Source organism: Strigops habroptila, chromosome 4 (assembly GCF_004027225.2).
Source record: "Strigops habroptila isolate Jane chromosome 4, bStrHab1.2.pri, whole genome shotgun sequence".
Classification (NCBI taxonomy): domain Eukaryota; kingdom Metazoa; phylum Chordata; class Aves; order Psittaciformes; family Psittacidae; genus Strigops; species Strigops habroptila.
The window spans coordinates 16,275,561-16,302,101 of NC_046358.1; the positions used below are offsets into that span (position 1 = coordinate 16,275,561).

The 26,541-nt window shown below is 45.4% G+C and overlaps 1 protein-coding gene across 7 annotated transcripts in view; it reads left to right on the plus strand.

Annotated features, from left to right (window-relative positions):
• The window catches only part of RGS6 (regulator of G protein signaling 6), a 284,505-nt gene that overhangs the window by 232,782 nt on the left and 25,182 nt on the right, over positions 1-26,541 (plus strand). For 6 of the 7 annotated variants that reach the window (XM_030483768.1, XM_030483772.1, XM_030483770.1 and 3 more), the window contains 2 exons: positions 6,920-7,106; positions 21,531-21,620. In XM_030483768.1, the coding sequence (XP_030339628.1) occupies positions 6,920-7,106; positions 21,531-21,620 (277 nt within the window). Of the gene's footprint in view, positions 1-6,919; positions 7,107-21,530; positions 21,621-22,115; positions 22,247-26,541 lie in introns of those variants that run through there. The other variant, XM_030483771.1, reaches the window with a different exon arrangement.

Genomic DNA, 26,541 nt, shown 5'->3' on the forward strand with positions numbered 1-26,541 from the left:
GAGGCTTGTTTGTGGTGCTCTGGTGCCCTCTCAGCACATGCATGGGCACAGGGACTAGTTCCTGTGCTTTCTTTGGGGCACTCCTGTTCAAGGAGGCCCAGTAATCATTGGCAAGCACGGCCGGAGAGCTCACGATTTCACTGCCAAAACTGAGCCTGCTCCCCGGATGAGGAAATCCACTGTAACCAAGCATGTGGTCAGTTGGGTTTTGGTCTTTACTGGTACTGAGCTGGTTTGATGTTCTGAGTTTACACCAACCAAGAACTTGATTGCATGGCCTTTTAAGTTTGTGGTTTGGTTTGGTTTTTATTTTGTTTTTTGCTTAGCAAATCAAATACATTAGTAAAGCATGTGAACAATCACTCACCTCAGTGCAGTCCACTAGCTTGTGAGTTCTGAAAGGGAAATTCCCCAGAAAGTGACTGTAAATGACATCGGAACTGTCCATCGTATTTATCAGATTTGCCTGTCCAGAGAGAAATACAGACAGCATGCCAGCAGCAAAACTGTGAAAAATCAATGCACATTTGTTTGTTATTTTTAAAAACCTGAGAGTTAACTTGTGAGATAAACAAGGGAGTGTTACAAAGTTACATAAATGAGCTCGAAATTTTATTGCTGAACAGGTACTGAGATTGTATATGTTTACTGCACTTATGTACAATGGTGCTCATTTTCAATTAAGTTGTAGTGATGAAGTCCAAAATTAATATACTGCATTGAAATACTCCTCAAATGGGTTTTCTGAAATATATCTGGGGTTGCGCTAATGAAATCCAGCAGGTTTTATGACTGGCAGGTGTCCCCCACATTGCTCCTAGTCAAATAGAGGAAGAGAAGGCAAGCATGTACCTTCCTTGGTCAGTCAGAGCTGCTCCTCCTGCTGATGGACATTCTCTTTGGGTTTGAGATGGCTTGTAGCAAAGGGAGGCTGCAAGTCAGCGGGCTGGCTTAGAGGTTAAATCCCACATCCTTCTGGGGAGATAGTGGTATAATATGGGAACATTGCTATCATTCTTACAGTGTCATTATCATGGTATTGTCTTACGTGGTATCATTATTATCTGGTATTGGATCAGTATTAGCAAGCCTGCTTAAAGCTTAAAATAACAACAGGTTGTAAAGGCAGAAATATTGATGAAGAAAACTGGAACAGTGTGGATCATTAGCAGTGGTGCTAGAGAGCAGAAGGTGGCTCTTTAGGGTTCAGGTGTGGCAGAGAAAGCTCCTGAATTCTCATTAGGCGTGTGTGGCAGAAAGGAAAGCAGTGGCTAGATGCTTTAATATGCAAGCAAAATTTAAGTTACACCCAAGATCAAAGTTGGGATTTGTGTCTCCTAAGTTGGCAAGTTGGAAGCATGTGCTTTCTTCTGTGTCATCCAGGGTTTCTTTAGAGTGAGGGGAGAGAAGCTGAAGAGGAGTCAGTGAATCATCCAGGAAGGATTTGTTTCAGCTTAAAGTGGAAACAAAACTAAAAGCATCTAAATTACCCTGTAAAGTGCCCATCCCTCTCTACCATCTATAAGCCTCAAAAGACTGATTCAAATTACATGGTGAGATGCATCCCACCCAAACCCTGGGAAGCTGTAAGGAACTTTTGGAGGGCACAGCATCTAGCACATTTGCAGTTATTGATTAAGGACTTTCCTCCCAGTAATTATCCAGACATCTGGGAATTGTTGCAGCAGGGATGTATTCTCTCTTGGGAATGTCAGTAGGATCTTCATTGACACTGGCAGGAGTCCTGTGGACCCGCAGTGTCTTCAAAGCAGATCTGAGAAACTGCTGGAAAACCTAGAAATTCCTGGTAGTGCTAGAAGAGATTCCATGAAGCATGCACTTGAGAATGCCTTGACATGAATGTAATTCAGTGCTATAGCAAGGGGACCAAATTCTGCTCTTGTACCCAGTGGTGGAAGTCCCAGGTCCCAGGTTGATTGTGGTGGGGTATTTCCATATTTTCCTGGCTGAGAAAAATTGGTCCCAGTGGGGATCTGGAGTGAGGCACTGCCAGAGATAGCAGCAGACTGGACTCTCTGACCTCCCGGGTGTCCTTCCAGCTGTGTTTCTGTGTTCTAATAAACTTGCAGGATCATGTCCACCAAGTCTCCTGGGCTCAGCTGAGCCCTGTAACTAACTTATTTACTGGCTGTCCATTATTTATGTAAGAGCAGGGAAGCCAGTTACTTGGGTATTTTTCTCTCTGTTTTTATTTTAACTCTTTTTCTTGCTCTCTTTTCTTTCTCCTCTCTGTTGCCATCTTTCATCTACAATTTGTTTTGACTCTGTTGATTTTTGAAGTACTCAAAATAGAGCAGACAAAATGCCAAGCTTCAATTAAAAAAAAGAAAAAAAGGCCAACAGAGAGTTGTTATACATTTTTTATGACTTGGAAATCTCCCGAGACATCTCGAGATTGCTGAGATGTTCATCTGTCTGGTGGACTGATTGGTTTTTCCCCCCCCCCCAACTTCGAAGAGTGTCAGCTGGAAAGAGAAATAACTAAGTGGGAATATGGGACATGGGAATTTTACCCAAAGGGAAGGGAGACTGCACACCTGTTTATAGACCTAAATAGAGAACACATGACACTGCATAGGAACGCATGGCAAAGCTTGCAGTGCACGAATGAAGGAGCTTTGTGTGTTATTGTGAACATATGTTGAAAATAGACGTTATCCAGAAAAGCACTTTACCTGCAGAAAAAGTTTCAATCTTACATGATCCCTGATGGCTGCAACTTGTTGCCAATTTTTTTAAATGATTTTTTTTTTTGGGGGGTTTTTTTTTTTTTTTTTAGGCCTTTATTAGGAAAGGAAAAGTTATGACATTGAGGAGAGCACATATCTGAAGCAAAACCTACCCCAGACCCTTTTCTTAATAAAAACCATTTACAGAGGAAGTTTCCAACCACTTCCAAAGCCTCCAAAAGGGCAGGCGGAGCACTGAGCATTCGGGCTGGTCCCACGGGGCCCTGTGCGAGGGTCACCCTGTGTGTGTGGGGGGAGGGTGTCACCTCGGGGGGGTCACGGTGGGGATGCCGCGCACCGCCGGAGCAGGGCGGCAGGGCTCCTCCCCGCCTGGCCAGCAGGCGGCGCCGCTGCTCCGCGGCGGAGCGGGCGCGAGCGGGCCGGGCCTGGCAGGCGCTGCCGGGAGTGAGGGGCCCGCGTCTGCCCGAGCCGGCCGCCGTTCGTGGGCAAACGGGCATCTCCCGACCCAGAAAGCTAAAAGGCAGCAGAAAGAGGGGCTTAAAAGTCTGGAGGTGGGGTGTACGGCCAGCCGGGCGCGGGCTGCTTGCGCGCCCTCACACAGTGGTCTCTCTGGCAATGCAGTGCTAGTGAGGGACGGTGCCCTGAGTACGCAGCCTGGCTGCGGGCATCTGTCTGTCCCCAGCGTGGCCCGTGGAGGACAGATTTCAGCTCACTGTGCCAAGGATCTGGCTGTTAAGCGACACACAGATGTAAATATTTCCCGTGTCTGAACCGTGTGTTGATTTATACCCATTACTTTCATTCATTTCCCCTCCCAGCTCTCACGTTAAAATGTTATTTATTCTCTCAGTGAAAGGCAGTGAGAACAATATTGTGAATGGTTGGAGATGTGAGATGGGAGGTGCACCAGATACTTGCATGGAACTGCTGAGGCGAGGAGAGGACTGTGTTCGTATTCCAAACTCAGTCACTTGGGGATTTCACTGACAAGCCAGGAGTACTCTGTTCTCAAAGATGGGGATACAACACTGTCCTCATGTTGACAGTTGTTCCTCAGCCTCTTCATCAGGTTTTGAAATGAAATTTTGTTTTATAGTCTGCCTCAGAAGCAGCCTCCTGTCCTTCCTCAGCAGCCTTTTCACCAGGGGGCATCTGCAGTGCCTTGCAGGGAGGCAGAGCAGGCACGCTGAGGCCCAGGAGCTCTCTGCGCCTTGAAGGGCTGCATAGGATAAAGCGCCATTACAGGATATCTCCTGCAAGTGACAGCAGCTTAATTACAAGCTGGATGAGGCTGGAATGGTTTATGCCTCTGACAACAGTTTAGGACACCATATTATCAGCCTTCTCCAGAGCTCACATGCTTTTTATAAAGGGCAAAGAACCTGTGATCAATGCTGCTGTTCTCTCTGTGCAGACAGTCCCTGTGCCAGTCCTGCTCCTCTTATAGGGCACCTGCAGAGAGGACACATGAGGACATCTCCCTCCTCCCCTGCCCTGTGCCAGAGGTGTCCACTGGAGATCTGCCTCTCAGAGAAAGGGAGGAGGCAATGTGGGATCTTCTCCTGACTCCTTGTGAACATGGGGCTGGTCTTGTGCTTCAGAAATTGTGGAACTGACTCAGGGAACATAATTGAGCACAAATTCCAGCACAGCCATCATGTGTCTGCTTCTTTCTTGGGAAGAAATACCTGCTTCTCTCATGTAAAAGCTGTACAAATCCCATAGGAAGCCCTGCTTATGCATTGGCTTCAGGATGATTCCTCGTGGCAGAGAATTTGCCTTGGAGTTGAGGCTGCGGGGCTGAGTACTCCTCTTTGATGTTCCACGATTTTCAGATACCAGCTGAAGTGAATAGCTTTGAAATTTTTACCAAGACAAAACTCCCCTTTGCCTTGAAGAGGACATCCAGCCTTGGGCATGAATTCGCAATCGCTTGCAGTAGAAAGAGCTTGTTCTTGTTAGTGTCAGGTTGGTCTGGTTGGTTGGTTTTCAGATTGAGCCAAATGGTTATTAAAATGGATGGTGCTCCTGTTCTGGCAAGCTGTCACTTCACAGCGCACCCGGTTCTCTCATGAGTGTGCTTTCCCAGCCCGCCTCCCCAGCTCCAGGGGCAGAAGATAAGCCAGCAGAAAATGTTCTCTCTAGCCAAGTGTTTGTCTGAAATGTCCCAGCTACTCTGGAATGATTAGCATCTTTACTCTCTATGCCTTTTCTGCATTCACATGTTCCCATGGCATCTGAAATTGAAAGATAAAATATTTTCCAAGTAAAGAAAGCCACATATGGCATCAGATTGTTGCACTGTGAGTGCCACCCTTTACTCTCTGTGTGCATGCGATAAGTGAAGGTGTCACTTATGGTTCAAATAACAAGGCAGGACATCAGGTGCACTTAATGTCTCAAAAATGGAAAAGGGTCAACCACGTGCACCCCTCTGCCAACCCCAAATACTCTATTTCAGTTTATAAAACCAAAGGTTACTGTGTGAGCACCACCAGTATGTGACTCCACAGGTGCTGATGTAGTGTTTGAGCATACCCCACTCCATTTTACTGACAGCCTACCAGGGAGCAGGGAAAACCATATGAGGGAATACGATCAAGTGGCTTGGGTGAGCCAGGGCTGTGGCATTAGGCCTAGTAGGGGAGGAGCAGGGGAGAGGCAAGAAGGATTGAGCCTGGCCTTGCATGCAATGTGGATATTTTTTCATCCCAGATTGGCTGTTTCCCTCTATTGCAGGTGGGGGACCAAGCTAAATGGGTTAGTGGCCTCATTTGAATACAATAACCCCAGTGTTTCTGGGGTGGTTAGGAACTGGTAAAGGTAAGGAAACAAGGGTCGGAAACAGTGCAGGAGTCACCAGGCTGCTGGCTCCTCCAACCACCCTCACTGCCAATGGGATTTTGGTTTGGGAGAGACTTTATCTTCCTCCTTCCGCCATGGAGGGACATTTGCCTCCATGCCAGCGTGCTGCCCTATTGAATCATTAAGGGTGGGAAATCAGGCTTTTCAGTTAAAGTTCAACTGGTCCATTTAGTAGTCTCCCATAGTGACAAGGGGGCGCCCAAGATTGTTTAAGTTATGCAGCTCTTGCAGATGCCCTGAACAAGCAGTGACCCAGACAAACCCTGTCCCCACTGCACAGTCCTGCCCCCCTTGTCATCTCTGGGCAGTGGGCTCCTTTGCGTTGGGGTAGGAAAGAGCTGGTTATTGCAAGTGGCTGCAAAGGTACCTTCTGTACCTATTTGCCTTGTACTCCTCAGCACTCCCTACAGAGCACTATTGTACCCATTCAGCCAGGTTGCAGGACCTGGGTACCCAGGGCAGAGGCCTTGGGGGATATCTTCTTGCTAGAAGGTAGAGTTGACCAAAACAAATGGCTACTGGGGGTCATGCATCTTCTGAATTAATCATCTGAAACAGCATATTTCTGTCAACAGTAAATAAAACCAGCACCACCAACAAAATACCTTTTTTTTTCCCCTATGGTAAAAGACAATCAATGCATGTCTTGCAAAAATATTCTGTGTCCTTTGGTTTCACAGATTGAGATTTAGATTATGCCTTTAGCCATCAAAGATAGTATCTTCTCAATGTTTATGAACTTATTTTAGTCTGTAAGTGTGGTCCGGTCAAGAAAATATCCCTGTAAAACTGGAGTATGGCCATGACAAGATTCATCTCTTTGCACAGCATTCATCTGAATGCTGGTCAGTTTACAAGTCAAAAGGAAAAAAAAGGTTTCTCTAAGTGCTATTGCTACATCTTCACCCTGGAAATGATATGAATAGCAAGTTTGTTCCGGATTTTGCATCCTCTCTGGACAACTGATCCTGCAGGCAGGAATGACCAGTGGTTTGCAGCAGGGCTGTGGGAGGCAGAGCCTGCTCCACTCCTTCAGCTGCATGATTCTGGAGGTTTCCTGCTTGCATACCCAATGTCACACTTCTGCAGGGTGGTTTGAATAAGAATGTATCACTTCTTAAAGTCACTGTTCTGATCTTAGCCACAGTGTAAAGGTTTGATGTAAAGTATGTTACAGCTTGCCCTGAAATCATGCTAAGTGTAGAGTCGTCTGTGAATTCAGCTGGGTGTGGGGTTAGGCTCTACATCTGTGTCTGGGGACTCTGCCCAGGCATATCCATGAAGTCTTATCTAGATTTCTCTCTTTTTCTCTTTTCCTCTGTTTTAATATTTGCCTAGTACAGGTTTTGGTTGGCTGTCCAGGATCTCAAGAAACAACCTCTACAGGATGTAACCACCAGAGTGGAAGAAATCTGGCAAGAGTTTCTAGCTCCTGGGGCTCAAAGTGCTATCAACCTGGATTCCCACAGCTATGAGAAAACCAGCCAAAATGTCAAAGACCCAGGGAGATATACATATGAAGATGCACAGGTTTGGTTTTGATTTTTTGCTAATAAACCTCTCAGTTTTACTGTGATATTCCACTATCACATTGTCACTGCTCACTTGTAAGAAAAAAGAGACACACAGTTTGAAGTGACTTTGAGGATATCTATTCAGGCTGGGTAAATGATATTTTCTTTGAATCTGTCCGTTATAACATGCTCATGCTCCTCTGGGAACAAATGTTCCAAAATTTACAAGTCTGCAAGGCGCAGCAAGCTGGAAGAAGGGATCATTTGGCAAATATTACCCAGGACACAATTAAAAGTTACTGTCCTTGTAATCATTTTTATCAAAAGCATGTAGTAAAACCAACAGCAAATGAAAGAATTACTGTTCTTATATTTTCTTTAAATTGGTGTTCAAAGGCAGTTCTTCAAAATACTCCACTAACAAAATATTTCAGTGCCTGGGGACATGTTGTAGACCACTTACACAAGGTTAAACAATGAATTTTTCAAACCAGCATCAAATACTGTATTTTCCTGAATGCATCTTGCTCCTTTGGGCCAGCATAGAAGGAATGTGCGCAAAGTTTCAAGGTAATCCCCTGTGAACATCGGGCAACTTAAATGTTCTTTTTAAAGCTGAGAAACACAGGAGTATGAAGACATTCTGGCTAAGATGTAATTTTTGCTTTGCAGTTACAGTGAACATGAACTTTTGCAAATTTGCATCACCTAAAAAAAAAAAAAGATGATGGTGGCAAAAGGCAGGCTAAAGCAGATAGGTGAATAGTGGGGGGATTGATTAAATTGATAAATCGAAGTACTGAGAATTTGAGGTTTAGATGGAGGTTTAGACAATGAGTATTTAATCAGAAGAAGACACAGGATTTAGGCTTGAACTGAGCAGTTCACAGTGTAATTGCTATTCAAAGAGGAGTTGATGAAATCAAGCTGGAGCTCTTGCAGTTAGACTGCAATTTTAGCTTTTTGGGTTAATTTTATTTCAGAGGATTTTTATGCTGATGGACGTCCTCAGTTCAAGTATGAGGCAAAGGTATACCTTCAGGCCCAGCTATGGTCCTCTTGGAGACTGAATCTGTGCCAAGAGAGGATAGGAATGTGGAAGGTAAACCCAGTTACCTTCTTGTGCAGTGGACAGCTCTAGTAGCTCTCCAAAGGCCAAGCAAGCTGTCTCTGACTGCTTGACCAGATAGCTATGAAGGCTGTCTAACAAAAGCAGGGAGAAACAGGACACTGCTGAAGGGCATAGTGCCCCTGTGAAGCTGGAGCAACGTTGGCTTTTAGTGGCTCATCCTGGAGAAGGGATGTTTTTGTCTGCACATCCACTTCACAGAGCCAATGTAGGTCCTCCCAGCGCTCTCTGAATCTCCCAGGTACTGTCCTGTCATCTCCCCCAGGTCAGCCCTGCCACCTTGTGGGCTCTGTTGTCCAAGAATCTGCAGCAGGTCATAGCCCAGCTGCCTTATCTTGGCACCCTGGCATCAGGAGCCCATGAGAGTTCCCACACATCCCACATTCCTAGGAACTCAACCAGACATAACCATTCAAATACACCCCACTGTGGGAAGGAAAATATAAGTGTTGTCCTGCCCGGTGTAGCTTTAGCTCAAAGAGGAAAACAACTGAAATTTCCTTGTGAATAAAGAACAAGAAAAAAATTAGTTTACTGAACAGCACATTCTTCGAATGCTTGCAGCTCTGAGACACTAAGACTAAGAGGAAAGAAAAGGGTTGGCTGAACTAAGAAAATGAAATTGCTGCTCCTGCATTGGAAAAATAGGAGGTGATGTGACATTGTAGCCCTTATGCTGACCTGGGAGACCTGCAAAATGCCAGTTCTGTATAAAAAGTGCTAGGAATGAACACACTGCTGTGCTTGGGAAGGGGAAAGTGTAGCAGAACACAGTCTACAAAGCATTATCTGTTATCAGGTGCTTAACAGTCTACATGGATATGCTGCTTTGTACAATCTTGGCTTGCTCCCAGCCCCAAGGAGCTCTCCCAGATGATAGATGACCATCTGGTATGGCAACTGGCCTGGAAGAAAACAGGGAGAGAAGGGGGGTCCCAACAAACCATGCCTCTCACTTAAGACCTCTTCATCCCTAGGCCAATCTGGAGGCAAATGTATTCCTGTATCACAGAAGCAAGTGTTTTGCCATTTCCCCATCTCAGTTTAAGATACTTAACCATTGCTCCGTTGCTGCTGCTGCCCCTTGCAGTCCTGCACCACTCCACTTGCAGAGAGCCTCCTTCTCTTGCTGTGTCTCCTGCACATGCCCTTGCCCACCGCGTGTCCCACTCAAGCTGTGCCAGCTCATCTCAGCTCCAAGCAGAGCATGCTGTGCTGGGTTGACCTGTGCTTGCCTCCCCCAGCCAGCCGGTTTGCTGGTGCCCCCCACCCTGAAGCAGCACAGCCCCTGCTCCTAGCTCTGTCTTGATTGACAGCTCTGCCAGCTATCTTGATCTGCAGCACCTTTTGTCATTTTAGTGCTGGACCCCTCCAGAGGCAAGCCTACCAATTTAGCTGATTATTTTCTTCTCTTAAACAACTGTCCACTGAGTAAAATATTATGGTTATCAAACCATTTTCACTGGGGAGTAAAGCAGCTTTTAATACAAGGGGCACCGTCGGGAAAGGTCAGTTCAATTAAACAGTGAGCTACTTAGCAGGATGTAAGCTCCCACAGGAGTTATCAGCATCATTGAACAACCAATGGGGGGCCCTGCAATATGAAGCAGGCACAGCCAGCTCTGGAAAGTAAATAGGTTTGGGTCCATCTGAATGGCCTCTTTTGGCTAATGAAGCTGCTGACAGCCAAAGGAATTCATCTCTGACATGGGAACCCAGAGCTGTGAGTGTGACAGTTACAGCTTATCGGTACAGCACGTTATTAGTTTTTAAGCATTTCCCCCCCTCGTACCTTCAAGCATCTCCTTGCCTCTCCTGAAGTGTCTTTCTGCCTTCAGACAGTTTTTAATCCTTTCCTCAGTGCCTTGCCATTGGGAACTAGTATCACAAGAATGTAATGTGTCTCCTGTAATGTTTGCTTGTAGGGACATTTACTGGTAGGTTTCAGAGCCAGGTATACTAGAGTAAGGTAAACCACATAGCTGTCTTTGGAATTACTTTTCTGTTTGCTTTATTGTTATTTTTCTTTTTTTTTTTTTAATAGATAAAACAGAGTTTTATATTGACATTCCTTTACTTGAACTTACCAGCTCTTCTTTCTATGAAGATGATTCAGGGAAATTCAGTTCTAATCCAGACTCAGGGATTTTAACTGTACTGTGCAGATCCTTGGCTAATACCAGAGCAGATTTAAACCATAATGCTAACCTCTGCTCAAACCAGAAATGTACCTGGCCCAGATCTGAATCATAGAATAGTTTGAGTTGAAGGGAGCTTCAAAGGTCATCTAGTCCAACCCTCCTGCAATGAGCAGGGACATCTTCAACTACATGAAGTTGCTCAGAGCCTCGTCCAACCTGGCCTTGAATATCTCCAGGGCTGAGGCATCTACCACCTCTCTGGGAAACCTGTTCCAGTGTTTCAACACTCTCAACATAAAAAATTTCTTCCTTAATTCTAGTCTGAGATTTAATATTTAGGTCCAGTGCATGCTTTCAGCTGCCCCAGGTGTTGGTTCAGTTTCTTCTGGACCGTGACAGGAATACGAATCCTTGTACGATTTATAAGTGATCAGTTCTCAGTTCGCATTCTGGTCCCATCAGGAAGCTGGGAACATTGACGGAGCTTGACAGGATCCTCTTGAATTCAAAAACAAACTCCAAATTAAGCAAGGATTTCTTGGAAGTAGAATTTCATATTCTACCAAGAAGAGAAAATGAGGGGTGACCTTTCTTCCACTGACTTTGTCTTTGCAAGAGTGCACAGGATGTGAAAGCAAGCATATAGAGGAGTATATATGCCTGATGCCTATTCAGTGGGCATGCAGAACTCCTTTTGTCTTGAGCAAAATCACAGCATGGAAGGAAAGCATGAAAATAATCATCCATTGAGCATCTGCATCATTTTCCGTGTAAGAACTTAAAGAAGCCTTATTCCTGTTTTCTTAAAGTCTCATCCAGTCACCCCAGTTGCATGGATGTCTGTAAAGGATGGTGGCTAAGGATGAAGAATCAAGGTAACAGCAAAGCAGCTCAGGCTGGCAGTGCAGGCAGCAAGGGGGCATGGGGCAGACCCAGGCGCTCTGCCTCGAACAGGGGCTCAAGTCCACCTGAGCTGGCACTGCTCAGAGATCTGGCACTTGAAGTACAGGGAACTGAAAGCACTGCAGTCCTGCATCCATAATGTACAGATGGATGATACCCAGGCCTCCTGGAGGCTTTTGATAGCCTGGACCTTCTGAGGAGGTCAGGGACTGCATGAGTGCTTCACCTTTATTCTCTTCTCCTTTGGCTCTGATTTTGTGGGACTGAAGGAGAAAATCCTTTCTTACACTGCACTCCATGTGCCTTCTCTGTATCTGGGTTACAGTGACTGTCGAAACAGCCTTCATGTGAAGCCGCCCTGTTTCTGTGTCTTTGTTACACACACAAACAAAATGCAAACCCCTTCCCTTAAGGACTTCACAAAACAACCTGCAACCAAACAGAATCTAAAAACAAGAGCCCCATAGATACACCCAGAAGAGCAATTGAGTGTCTGGAACAAAAATAAGGAAGTGATGGTGGAGGCTTGTGCTGGTGTGCCTGGTGCTGTGCAAAGCAGGAAACAAAAGACTTGAAGCAGAGCTCTACATAGGAGCAGATATTCAGTATTATTACTTTCTTGGGGTTTTCAAAATGCACATGCACATCACACATCAGAAAGTTCTCCTTTTATCCTTTGCCTTTCATTTTAATTTTTGGTTTAGTAGTCATGCTATATGAAAAATATCTAAAATTTGGCCTTTGTCTTGCTGTTGCCTTTCTGTATCGGAAGGCATCAAGGATCAAACTGCAGACTAAGCTAATGCCCCTCTGTTACACATGGGTGGAAAAAGGGCTAGGAAAAAGATAGGAGTGAGCTCTGTCCTTGCACACACAGTGACAGAAGACAGCAGATCTCTCCAAATGAAAGATCATGGGAATGGGGTGACAAGAACGGTCAGCAATTCGCACAGGACAATAGTCTGCCTGTTATTCAGAGTGTTGATCCTGCCAAGCTAGCTAGAATGACATGCACAAGCAGTAACAGTGCCTCATGTGCCAGACATTTCCTAACTCCAAAAAATACCTTTAAATGGATTACATGGGAAAGTCAGTAGCTTGCTAGAAAATTGAATTCAGCGTTCAGACTCTGGGACTCTTGTACCAGTTAGTGTGCACTGTGCTTCCCAAATGCAAGAAACAACTGCATGTCAAATCCAGAGCATTTCCTCTTCATGTGAAGACCAGGAAGCAGCTGACACTGTTCTGTTTCTCTCAAGCAGGGAGTGAAAGTGTTTGCAAGTGTATCCTTTTCTACCTGAGAAGCCAGGACTCCAGGAGTCCACTTCTCATGGACAATGGGTGCATGTTCTTGTGGATTAATCACAAACCCATGTGCTGCAGGAACACTGTGGTCTTTCATTTTTCTAAGGGTTTGTTATCTCTGAAAGTGTTCAACCTTCTAATTGAAAAAAAACCAAAAACCAACAACCAAAACTGGGGAGGTTTATCAGCACTGCATTTTGCATCTCCCCTTCTCAGCCCAAAGAAGGTATGAGTGTTGTGTGCTGTCAGGATGGGGTTCATTGGCAAACAATTGTAAGGTTCAATATGCATTTGTAGCATGGATTCCAAGAGCTGGAGCTCAACCATTTAAAGACAGTCCAAGGTGGTATTGCAGCAAATACCTTACAGCCAAAATGCTGATGAGGAATGGAAAGCTTTTTATGTATCGAAGTAGGGCTAGTGATCCCTATCTGAGCATAGCCACCTTTACTCAGAAGCTGTATGCTGCTTGTTTCTGTAGGGCTGCATCTTGCCGTGCCACTCTCTCCTGTGGGACACAGACTGCCCCAGTGCAACAGAATTTCCTTTCTGCTGTGTGAGAGATTCTGCATGTTCCTCTTCATGGCACAACTCAGCTTTTTGGCAGGATTTTCTCCAGGGAAAACAGAAAGAGGAAGCTGCAGACAGCCCTACAAGTGTCAGGGTGTTATCCAAAAACTTATGTAGTTACTTCTTATAGCTATACCACAGCATGTATAAGAGTGAAAAAAAACCATCTTCATTGCTGCAATTCCTAGATATTGTTCATAAAAGAGATGCCAGTCCCCCACATGCCACACGAGGTTGTCCCCTCCTCCCAGGAAAACCTGTTCACTTGGGCTTTTTGCCAGTAGCTAGGATTTGGTCCATATTGAGAGAATCAGCCTCTTAGCCACGATCATTGTTCTCAAACCTTAAAGCTGCTCATATGGTGTTAGACTCCCAGCAGCCCACTCGTGCCTCCCAGGATAGCCCTTGCTATATTTAGGACTAAATCCTCCTGCAGTTATAGGCTGACCACTTCGCCTCTGTCGTCCTCCACACTGCGCCTGCCATGGGCCCCCCAGCAGCTCTGCCTTCCCATTTGTATGTTTGAAGGTATGAAGCAAACCAGTTGTCTCATCAATTTACAGAGGAGCCAAAGCTAAATTTATGTGTTAGTTTTATCAATGCACTTTCCCACAAAAGATTTACATTGTGTTTCCAACTATGTATCTACAGGGCTAAACAAAGGATTCCTGTGTATTACTCAAAATGAGCTCTCATTGCTTACAGTTATCCCTCCTGTTAAAGCTCTTTTTTACGTTCCTGTGCCTTCAGCCCTGTGTAATTTCATTTGTGGCCTGAAAAGAGGTTTTATGCTTTTTAGTTTAGCAAGGAGGTTAGTCTATATTACCATATAATTATTCATCTTTTTTTTTTCTTTTTTTCCCTTAGTAGCAAAAGCAACTTAGTTGAGTGTGAAGAAAATGCACCAGCTGAAACTCTGGGCGTAAATTATTATGTCACTTAAATAACTTGAGAGTGGCCAAAAAGATATTGCTCAGATTTTCCAGAGCAATTCACTCTCAGGTCAAGACCCTTATGTGCCATTTACCAACCTGAAACATTTCTTTTCTAAACCATAAATCAAGGAAAGCCTAGTGCTCCCACAGCAGCCAGAGCACCCGTTTGCCCTCCCCCTGCTAGAAGGCAGTACTGCCAGGCACCAGAGAGGCTTCTGAAGGGGCTTTCCCTGGTTAATGCGTGCAGGCAGGACAGCATTTTTGAGAAGTGTAAAATCCTAAATGCAGAGACCAGAATAAGCAGATCCAGAGGTGTTCTTAGTAGGGATTTGGAGACATTAAGGGGAATTGAAATAAAACCCCTGTGTTTCTCTGCCTCCTCCCCACCACTGGTGATTTCCCATCAGGTTCAGTCAGGGTAAGTGTGAAGCTCTTTTTTTCTGCAGCTTCTTAACTGCTTGCCTCATCTCAACTGTGCCTGCTACCAACCACTTCACCTTCTAGAGCTGGTGCAGCATTTTTTCCTGCTTTCTCTGAAGTTAGACTGAATGACAATTGATCATAATTGATCCTAAAAACTGTTGCATTCAGTAGCGGCACAAGTAACTACTAAAGAGGAGTAGTTCTCCTTTCCTCTCTTTGCCTTTTTGGAAGACCCTGGTGGTGGTGTGGTAGGGGATCTTGCCGGTCAGGCAGGATTCCCGAGGATAGGCTGGGAAGAGTACAACAGGGTGTATAGGATATGTCTCCAACAGCCCCTGGATATCAGGTTTTGCTGACTTCAGCATGCGTGCGTGCTGGCACAGGGGTTAACCTCACCTCCTCTGCTGCAGATGTCCATGCAAAGTAGAGGTGCCGACAGAAAAGCATTAGGCTGCTGCCAAGCCTAATTGGAAGGTGAGGCAGTCACACACTGTGTGCTCAGAGAAGCAACCCTCTGCTTTCTCTTTCCCATGTCCTCTTTGTGCGATACACACAGCTCTTCCAAAAGCAAACCCCAGGCAGGCTCTCAACAGGCATCCATAACCATCCTTCCAGTGAAGGCCACAAGGTGTTCACTGAGGCACTGCTCTCTCATGTGCAGATCTGCAGTAAAATCCTCCCCAGTGCCCAGAATGCAGGTAGAACAAACATTAACATTCATTGCGGTTTGCTGTTATTTATTTAGTTGTTTAATCTACTGCTTTATGTTGCTTGTGAGCTTTTCTTCTAATGGATTTGTCTGACATTCTGCAAATCTCCCTTGGAGTTGGTCAGAGGGGCGGCTGCTGATGTTCGTGTGCTTGCAATACAAAAGGGTCTCCAAATCAGCTCTCACTAGTTTAATACCAGGTGTTGGTGATGGACTGAAGTGGTGCTCCAGAACAATCCAAAAGATGTTAGTGGGATAGCTACAGCAAGGAGGTTTCTGACCAGCTTATGAAGAGCAAAGTGGGCCCTTGAGGCTCAAGTGAATATCAACAGCTGTCTACCCTTAGTGTAAGTCCCCTGTAATGGGCTAAAAATGTGCTAAATGGGAAACCTGTGTTTGAAACGATTCCCTCTATTCCCCATCATCAGCTACAGCTGTTTTTAGGCACAAATAGGGAAAACAACTTCAGCAAGTTAAAATTTAAGGGTTTTCTGGAATCTAACTTGTGTTCAGAGGTCACAATGGGTGAAATACAGGTGGGATTAGAACTGGATGTATACCAATGCTCTTCTCCTCTCATATACATGATTCACAGGAAAGAACCAAGATTTTCTGCTAAAAGAAATTTTCTTAGCAGAGATCGCAGTGCCTGAGATGTGCTAGGTGCCTTGTGCAAGTCAGGGATTGTTATTATTTTTTATCATTCAGTTTTTTTCCCCACATATTTTTGGGTGTTCCCAAGGTCCTGCTTGGCTGCTGCATCTGCCCTCCTGAGGGTCACTGTGCTTTGACTGCAATGGGGGAGGGAAACTTGAGATCCCATTGCAGCACATTGATTTGAAGCAGGTGCCACTTTGAGGCAGTTTCTGCTATCTCAACCACCTCCCACGTTCCCGTCTGGATTGCAAACTTTTTTTTTTTATTCCTCCCCCTTTCCCCTCTTGTCAAGAAAATTTACAGAGCTTGTCCTTCATCGCTTTCCAAAGATAGAGCTCATGGAAGGGAAACAGCCAAGAGATGCTGAACCTTATCGGGGTTTATTTCCCTGCACTTAAGCTGTCAGCTCTCAGGGGCGGGATTTCCTTGTGGTTTCACGTAACTGTAGAAAAGGGTTTTTTTGTGATTTACCTGGCTGGTGCCTTTGTTTTCTAGTTCACAGAAGTGACATTTCCACCTTTAAATTTTACTCCTTGTTCTCCTTTATATATCTGGCAATGGCAAGTGGGATAGTTATGCTATCTGAAATGTAACTCTCATACAAGCCCAAGGTACAGAGAAGATGCTCAGTGGGCCCTAATAGCCCTCAGGACTGCTGCATAGTTCTTCCCACCATGGAGGAGGTGTGATTCAGGTGCATAAAACACGAAAGGGGTCTACCTTTTTCTCAAGAAGATACGCACTCAGACCCTGTTGCGTTGGTTCGGGGTCTGGGGAACAGTTCTGGGGATATTTGAGAGCAAATCTGCTCTGCTTGCAGCAGTCTTGTAAGGGAATTGCTTTCTTCCTGGCGACGAAATGCACTGTAATTACAAAAGCAGGTTATTGTGTCACCCTCCACGTTAGACTGACATTTCCAAATGTGCATCCGTCCTCACAGGGGATCATCAGTACAGCCAGCACTCATCAACAGCACACTGTGTGAAGGACTAAATGACCAGTCAGCTGAAAAAGCCAGCTCGCCAGGGCTTGCTCGCACATGTCAAGTCAGTCCTTGTCTCCACTCACAGCTGCCACTGCAGTGGCCTGAGATGGTAGCTTGGTGCTCAGAGATAGCTGGCAAGGCTGCAGGGGAGACCAGTGGGACGTGTGATGCCTGTCAACTCCTGGCCAAATCTTGAAAGACTTTTTCTCTCCACCTCCCACCCACCCCCCCCCCCCCGCTTTCTATCTGGCTTTAGAAGCAGGGTGCTACCTTGTTCAGTGGTTTACTAGATCACTTGGACGATTCTGTCAGACAATTGTTTTAGATTTTTGCTTTTGCAATGTGACTCCCTAAAGGATTGCTGTCTTAAGGCTGGAGCAGAGAGCTGAGAGTCTGAGCCCTACCTGGGAAGTTGTACCCAGCAATGGCTGGGAGATGCTGCCCTGCCTAGATGTAACGTATTTCCTGCTGTTGTGCAGATGTGGTACAGAAACTTCCCATGGCGCTTGTAAAGAAATGTCACAGTGATAATTCTGGCCAGACTGCTTGCACTGCAAGAGACTGTAATGTCCATAGCTGCAGCTGTGTTGTTAAAAATTACACAAGTAGTGCATTTGCTTTGTGTATTCAGGGAGCTAGTAATAATGAGCTCGTTACCCTGTAATAAAGAACTTTACAAAATGCAGAGTTTTGTCAGCATAAGGATGGGAAGCCTCAGATTTCTTACCAGCAGTGTCAGGTATGTCAGGGAGTGTACATGTGAGTACACTGCATTACTAGAGATGCTGGCTGCAGTTGGAGATTTCAGTCTTTGGTGAGGTTGTGCTCCCTCTCCACCATGTGATAAAGAGCAGGAGCAAAAGCAGCTTCTCAGTAAAATAAGATGTGAGAGACCAGTGAGTTGCAATGACCCAAAGTGAGTTAAAAATCCGTGATAGAAGGGGACAAGCCAATTTGCACAAGTTGCGTAGAGCAGCTAAGTACATGCCCACACCTCTGTTGATATGCCTGGTTGTCAGGCTTCCACAGAAGAATATGCTCAGTTCATAGAATCATAGAATACCAGGTTGGAAGGGGCCTCAAGGATCATCTGGTCCAAACTTTCTAGGCAAGCATGACCTACACTAGATGTCCCAGCACCCTGTCCAGCCGAATCTTAAAAAAGTCCAGTGTTTAGGAATCCACCACTGCCCTGGGGAGATTATTCCAATGGCTGATTGTTCTCATTGTGAAAAATTTTCCTCTTGTATCCAGTTGGAATCTCCCCAGGAGTAACATGTGCCCATTAGCCCTCATCTTTTCTATGCGACTCCTTGTAAAAAGGGAGCCTCCATCTTCTTCATAGCCATCTTTAAATACTGGAACATGGTGATAAGGTCTCCCCTGAGCGTTCTTTTCTCAAGGCTGAACAGACCAGCTCTCTCAGCCTTTCCTCACATGACAGGCTTCCCAGTCCTTTGATCATCTTTGTGGCCCTTCTCTGGACCCTTTCCAGCATGTCCACGTCTTTTTTGTATAGTGGAGACCAAACCTGAACACAGTATTCCAGTTGCTAGACCTCCAGTATTCATGTATTTATACCTCCAGTATTTCAATGTATTTATGAAATGAGGAACTGCTAAATGCTAGCTGTAAATCCTCCCTAGAAAGCTGCAGATTTTAGAAAGTGTAGCAGAAAATAGCTTGGTGGCGAAGAACAGCGTAGGCTAAAGATCAAAACAAATGTCCTAGCCACTGGTGTTTCCTGTCCTGCAGCTAGATTTGTTGTGTAACTGGGCTGAACACACACTGCAGCCACAATTTTAGCAGGAACCTTCATGGTGCAGTCTCAGCGGGGATTTTGGCTGCAGCAACGTAAGCTGTCCTGTACTGTTGCAAATTGGAAGGCAGGCTTTGCTGACCTGAGCAACTGGCTCAGACTTCCAGTAGGTGCTTCAGAAAGGCAGTGCTGTAAAATAAATGATCAGAGTATCATTCGTGCCTCCAGTCCAGAGCTTTTTCAAAGCAAGCCCTTTGAATTCTAAGCAGTGAAGTTTGCTTCTGAAGCTATGCATGTCCCTCCCTTCCCCTATGCCGAGCCTTCTTTCTTCATTAGCATTCAAAGCCTAGGAATAGTTATTCCCTGTTTGATTATATCTTTGGTGAACCACTGAAAAGTAGCAGTGTTGCTGTTCAGTGATTCCAAGATGTGAAAAGCAGAGAAAATGTTTCATTCCAATTAGCTAACCGCAGTGGCAGTTGGGCTGTGGGTGTGCAATAGTCCTGTTTCTGAGAGAAGGGCTTCATTTAAGAAGTCGGCTTGTGGTTTATTTCATCTCAGAATCGAAGTAATTTTTCCTTCTTCCCGCAGCCAGATATTGAATTTATACTGTTTTAAGGTCAAACACATGAAGTCGTCTTGACATGAGCAAGAATGATAGTCGTCGCTGGCGTGCTGGCAGGTTGTATGGCCAGCCTGGAGTGTTCTCCTTGGCCTGCAAACAGCTCATGTGACCTGTCTATGTGGCAATGAAAAATTAATGTTATTTTCAGAAAATGTTGTCATTGTTTTTCAGAGCAGACTCAGTTGTTTGACCACAGATAAAGAAACCATTTGGAGTCCAAAGACAGTGAAAAACCAACAATAAAGTACATGTCTATAAAAATGTTAATCAAAGTACCCCTGTCACCCATGACCTTACCCACAGCACCTTCCTGCCCCCCTCAGCACTCCCTCCCACCGGCAACTTGCGTGTACTGATTGCTGCAAGGGAGGACCACTAAGAGGAGGGAGGCTCTGGAGACCCTCCAGGCTCTTTACTGTTAAAGGGCTACATGGTGGCTGCCCCACCTATTCATCAGTCTCCTCATGGTCCTGGAAGAGGAAGGAAGAAAATTTTCAGGTATACAGTCATGGGGGGTTTTCATTAGGAGGACATGCAGTCTCCTTGAGAAACCTTAAAAGGTAACAATACAGGTGAACTGGTTGCAATAAGGTTGGGTTTAAATCAACCAAATCCTGAATTTCTGCTAGGTGAAGTATTTGAAAGAAAGCTGATATTGAAAATCCTTATTCATACCAAGGAATAGAAACCTTTTGACTACCATATCCATTACGTGCATTATTTTCCCTCTCCTTGTCGTAATGCATACTCGGCTCATTCTGTCCTGAATAAATAAAGCAAATGCCCCACAGCTGGATGTGAAATCTCATGGCAGTGCTGTAGGTGAGAAGTATGAAGATGTGCCCTCCCCTGTGTTTTTCTGCAACAAGGAAGGGTGACAGCTGCTAAATAGCATTATATGAGCATTTCTATTGCAAAATCTTGTGCTATCCTTCAGCTAGATAGTGCTACACAAATGAGAAACTGTCAGGTCTAAAAGCAAGCATGGAAATTAACCAGTAAAAATTGTTCTATACCAAGTTATAGCTCAAAGGATACGTTTATGCTGTGTTGTAGGAAACCCAGTGGCAGTTATGCCCCTCTTAGGACTATACCAAATAGTGCAGGAAAGCAGAATTAAGCAGTTCTTCTGTGTATAGACAGGTCATCACTAATTACCCATGATGGTGAAGATAAGAGAATTCTGCTTGGCTTGTTAACACTGTGAAATAACCTGTGCAACTTCAGTCTGGTTTGGCTCTTCTAAAGTTTCATGTACAATGGCTTTAGGGCAGGAGAGAATATTTCACGTTGTGTAAATCAGTATAGATAAAATTGCTCATTAACTCTATAAAAGTGCTTCCCTGGGCAAAGTCTAAGAGAAATGTCCAGGGTGCCTGTTTTTCTCTTGAGTTCCTATAGTGTGTTCTCAGTCATTATTTGGTCAAAGTATTTTGATTTTTTTTTCTTGGTGTTTGGGGTAATATCTATTGCAAATCCAGGGACAATTAGGAGAAGAAGAGCTGACTTAGCAGCAGGAAAGTAAAACTAAGCTAGCAGATAGGAAAAGGGTAGGCATTAAGTTCTGCCACAATGAAACACCACTTTGTAAGTTTAAAGGTGCACATAGTAAGTGCTCTCAGAGCAAACTGGTTACAGTAGTTTGACTTGCTAGGAGAAGAAAAGACCCTATGAGAAGGACTCATCTAACTTAACTTTATGCATATGTTGTAGCCATCCACATCTGATCTAGTTGTATAACTGCCCTGCATAGTCACCAGAGATACAGGCTTTTTCAGGATGTTAACAGGTTGGCTTGCTTTCAGTATGTATCTTAAGCGGAGATGAAATGTGCCCAAGTATCAGTTCCCCTGCGTGAACAGGAGGGAGTGCTGGCTGATAGTTCAAGACCTATGAGTGGTAAAATGAAACCTAATATGTGGGACAATTTCTGGTGTTTATTTCTTCCTTCTTGAGACATCCAAGTAGTTTCAGCCTGGCTAGACACCTGCTTATGATCTGGGGGCTTCAAAGAGTTGCAGGCTTTGCAGAATAACACTGATTACTGAATAATGTGTCCTAGTTTTGGGGGTGAGGGCCATCTCTTTGTTTTGTGTTTGTACAGCCCCAGGCACAGCAAGGTCCTGCCTGAGGATGGACCTCCTGTACACTACCACAACACAGATAATCAATAATAGCAGACTTAATTAGAACTTTGATCGGTCTCTCTTCCTTCTAATTCGCTGTGTTTTAAATCCCTGTGATGTCTAAATGAGGTTTGATAACAATTCTCTGTTTCTCATTTCCTTCCGTCCCATAGGAGCACATTTACAAGCTGATGAAGAGTGACAGCTATGCGCGCTTCCTCCGTTCGAATGCTTACCAGGACTTATTGCTGGCAAAGAAGAAGGTATCTGTTGGAAGGGACGTGCTTGCATCTCTTAGCACTTCCTGATTCTTGCCTGCTGCTTGCTGCTAGTGTGAAAATGAAAATATTGTTTCTTTTTTGTATTTTTTTTTTCTTTATTTAAGAAAGGAATGAGCACTTTTTGTTTTCCTCACTGGGGGCACAGGGTATGGCATCCGTATGCACAGCCTCAGTGTAAGTTTTGAGGAAAACATGGTGACTCAAGGTAAAAATAATATGGGAAGCGTTTGTCTTGCACAGCTGTTGCCCAAACTCTGTGCAGGCAATTAAAATTGTATTGCCTGTTCCTCATGACAAAGATGATGTCTGGTATAAGAAGCAGAACACACCAATCTATTCATTACTGGTGCAAATTTCACCCATTCTGGTTTTCACCTCGCTAGCCTCACCATGTGATCTTCCCTTTGGATGCCTTACCTATAAACCCAGTGACTCCCCTGCTCCTTTTCTCCCTTTCCCTTGCTTTTGGCTCCCCAGAGATGTTTCCTTTTCCTTGGAGACGAGAACTCCCATGCAGTAATCGAGAATTCCAGCCACATTGTCTTACAGAAGAACTGGGTTTGAGCTCTTCTTAGCCTGTTTGGTTTCTGCATGTGCTCTGCCAGCACCATGTTTCTGCCAGGAACCCCCAGATCAAGGTAGGAAGGGTGTGGTTAGATAGAGTTACAGCAGCTCCTGTCCAAGTGTCCCTTCTGTCCGAAGGGGCTGGGAGATAAGCTACTGATCTCTGCATTTGTGGCTGTGTTCAAATGCTTCCCGCACCTCCTGCCTTATTCCCATTAGTCTACATGTCCTTCTGTGTGCATGTGCATGCATGTACACGTGTACATGTCCCACTTACATTTGGCTTCCAGGACTGTACATAAACTGACTGCTGACTTCTGCAGCCTGAGTGTATGGTTTCCCATCACCATCTTCCCTGCTGTTCTTCTGCTGCATTCTGTGTGTGCTGCCAAATTACATTGCATCGGCACAATACAATGAAATCCCAGTGGTATTTTTGTCCTGATTGTCATTGTGTGCCCTAAAAGCATGCATATGGTAACAAAAGGAGGCAAACCCCTCTCTCTGCTGTGCCTGGGACTACTGGCAGGTGGATTAAGGGAAGGTAATGGAGGGCAGCTGTTGGTTATCTGTTTCAAAATCTCTGAACTGAGACAGCATAAGCTGGTTAAGACCTGACTTAGAGTTCAGAGGCTGTGGGGAAAGAAGGAGGTGCAAGGCAAAGTCTTCTGATGGTAAAAAGCATAAAAACCTTTGCCATTTTCCTATCCCTATCAGTTAATTGTTCCCCTTTCCCCAAGACTCCATTGAGCACGTGAAGGTTCATGTGCCTAAAATCAGGAGAGTTTTCTCCTCCCAGCTGAGCCCATTCAAAGCGGAGGTGGTTTAGGGGTTTTGGGTTTTTTTTTGCAATCCTTGTTTGCTGTCAGATCAAGCCCTGGATGTGACAGCATGACATTCTCATCCCCCTGCAAACTGCCGGAGGAGCAGGTTTTGGTGTCATGTTAACACAGCCGTGAAAGTAAGAATCAAGTTTCTTTTAGAAGGAGCTGTGGGTGCATGAGTAAACGTAGCAAGGCACAAAAAAGGCAGGAGTAGATCTGTGCAGATGACTTGTTCGCCAGCTTCACACAATGCAGATGGGGAGTTGATATTACCCCAGCATCTGTAAGGCTCTTCGCAATCACATTGCATTGTGTTGGGCAAGTGAACATTCTGGAAACAGTGTATGTACAAGAGATGCTGACAGAAAGAACATGAAGTTTCTGTACTCTGAGCTACATGGTAAGATCTTTGTTGCAGCTTTGAGAGGCATCCCTTTAAAATTCCTCTAAATAGCTGCAAAGGGAGAGAAGAAAAAGAGAAGCCTGCATGGATAAAGGATTTGGTTTAGAGCCTGCATACAAAGTCCTGGATTCACTGATGTGAGTAGAAATTCACTGCAGTTGCTTAAGACTTGATGAGTACGTCTCTGGGGCATGAGTGTGTCTTGTCCCGAAGACAATATCCTAACATTGCCTGTATAGCACACTGATATGACATAGCCTTACTTTTATTACTGAAAATAAGTTCTGTCAGAAGCACAGCATGATAAACTTGGGCTAAAAATGTTGCTTGCGCAAAGCAAATGAACCTCTCTATGGCTTGAGATTTACACACGAGTATTTTGTGGATAAGTTTATGTCATTTGGGATCTTTTGCCCTCCAGCAGTGGGTTGTGGCAAGCTGAGAGGGCAGGAAAAAGGGAAAGGTTGACTGTGTGACTAGAGCACAGGGCTGGGAGCCACAAAATCCATGCACTTCCCCTGGTTTCCCCACTTACTTTCTTGTGTGACCTTGGGGAAAGGAAGGTTAAACTTTGCATAACTCATATCCTCTTCTCTGTTGAATGGGAATGATATTGGCAAGCTGCACAGTGGAGAGGTAGCAAGGCTCAATTAGTGCCTCAAAACATGCTTGACATTTTTGAGATTTGTGAGATACTGTAGGTTTGAAGAGTTACTTTTTTTCCACACCATACAATAACCACAGATATGGGAGCTTCCCCTCCCTGCTCTGGGAGAGCAGTAGTGGAGGGCTGGGAGGGAGGAGAAGTTATGGGTCAGGACTGAGATACAATGATGGAATTATGAGGGGGGGACCAGGGAGGATTAAAGGAACATATTGTTCACTCCACTAACTGATGCAAGACAGTGGACATAGCCTGCGTACAGACCAGCATACGCAATTTCTTAATCCATTTTGAACTTTTTTTCTCCGTTCTTCCCAGTGTCATTATTACAAATAACCACAGCATTATTGGCCTCAATCCTGCAGATTCATGGTGCTCAGTGGGGAACATGAGGTTGGCCTCCAGCAAGGGTGTGACTGGAAGCAGTGAGCTTCAGAGGGGGAAAGCTGGGTGTAGCTCCCTGCCTCACACAGAGGTCCTCCTCCCCTGCCAGGCTGGAGAAGAGGAGGGATGAGGGAAGAGCCCTGTCCTCTAGGAGGAATGGCTGTACGCCCGGCCTGATTAGAGCCCTGTGCCTCCATGCCCAGTCTTCCCCTTGCAGCAGGTAGAAATCAGTGGTGAAGGACTATCGGGATGGTGCTGAGGTCCCAACTAACTCATCGTGGTTTATTTGTGTATGTGTGCAACACGCCTCACTTGTGCTGGGCAGTCAAGTGTCAACCTGCACGTAGAAAATGCATGTTGCTGCAGACTACAGCAGGTAATGACCACTGCACTGCCACCCAGCCCTCCTCCAGAGTAGCCAAAATGGTGGCTGGCTGTCCTTAGAGAGCAGCCAACCTCAGAATAAGTGCCATGATTAACCTCCTTACTCAAGGCAAGGAGGTGTTCAAGCTGGGTGATGTGACTGCAGAGCTGTGGTTTATTCCCCAGAGAAAGAGCAGCATGTATTAGTTAGTGCACCATGGAAGGGGCTGCACAGGAGCTCTGTTAACGGTGAAGGCGCAGCCAGACACATGCTCTGTTAGCTATTTTTGAGGAGAGGGAGAGAAGACCTCAAGGCACTTCCCATTATTCCCTGTAAAGGTGAAACGATGATGTGGGTGGGTATCTCTGTGTTAGCTGAAGCAGCAGCTGAGCTGTCACAGCACCAGCATTCATGTCAGCCTGGCACGGGATGGCTTCCCATGATCCAGCCTTGCCCACAGGCAGGGGAGCAACCTGAAAAGGCTGCTGTGGCTGCAATGCACATGGGCTGCAAAGCCATGGGAGTGAGCCCCGTCACACCGGTGGAAGAGCAGGTTGGTTTTGCTTGGTTTAGAGCATCGTTTTCCTCTCCAGCTGGTTCAGAGAAGGACGAGTTCTCCATGGTCCTGCGCAAAAGGACACAAAACATGCAAAATACTGTTCCAGCCATTTGGTAGCACTGTACGTGCCCTTTGCTTTCTTGCTTTGCACTGGTGTACATGTGTACAGGGAGGGAAAAAGAGATTTTTGCAGACCTGCATTTCAGAAGAACAAGCTTCTGGATGTATTTTCATATCCCTGGCAAAAAGTGTCAGCAAGGCAATGTCTAGGAGCTTCATGGCATGAGGAACAGGCTCCATTTTCAGCACAAACCCTTTGAAGCATTGCTTTTATCCAGATCCTTTGTCCTGACTGCTTTATACTGTCAGGAAGGTTCCTACTGCAGATTCTGTTCCCATCTCAGTCCCATCAGGGCACCAGTTTGATTCAGTGGCAGGACTTGGCTTGAGTGTTGTAAAGACGCTGAGCAATTTTCTCATAATTACTTCTAATAATCAGTGCCAGCTGGTTTTCATAAGTTTTTTTCTACTTACACTGCTCTGTGCCAGCAGAATCTACACAAAGGAACTTGAAATTGGGATGGCTGGGTAAATAATTAATCATGGAAAACAGGAAAATTTGGAGGAGACAGTCAATAATTAGTGAACAGCTCCTAAGGGGTGAAATCTATTTTTCTGCACCTACCTGTTCTGAATGGTTTTCATCTGCAGCAGGGGTGGTAGTTTCAGACTTTATCCAAATGCACATATCCAGAAGCACCTAGGAAGAATGCTTGACCTGGCATGCACATGTGTTTCTCTGCCTTTCCATTTGCACGTGCAGTGTGTGTTTGTGCAAACACTGCTGTGGTGCTGCAGCAGGCACAGCCCTGGGGTCTGCACCCTTGTCAGACCTTGTGCAGAACCCCAGATACGTTCACAGGACTGAGGAAGGTCTGACTCAGTCTCTTTTCTTGTTTTCACTTTGTTATTTCTACATTTCCATCCTCTGCTGTGCATGCAGCCACACTCCACACCTCCAGCAGCACTGGAGGGGTGCGGGCAGGCGGTTACCTCCGCAGTAGGCTGCCAGCCACGCGGTCCGCGGGCAAGCAGGCAGGGAGAGCCGGGGAGCTGTGCAGCCAGCACCCACACCCGCTGC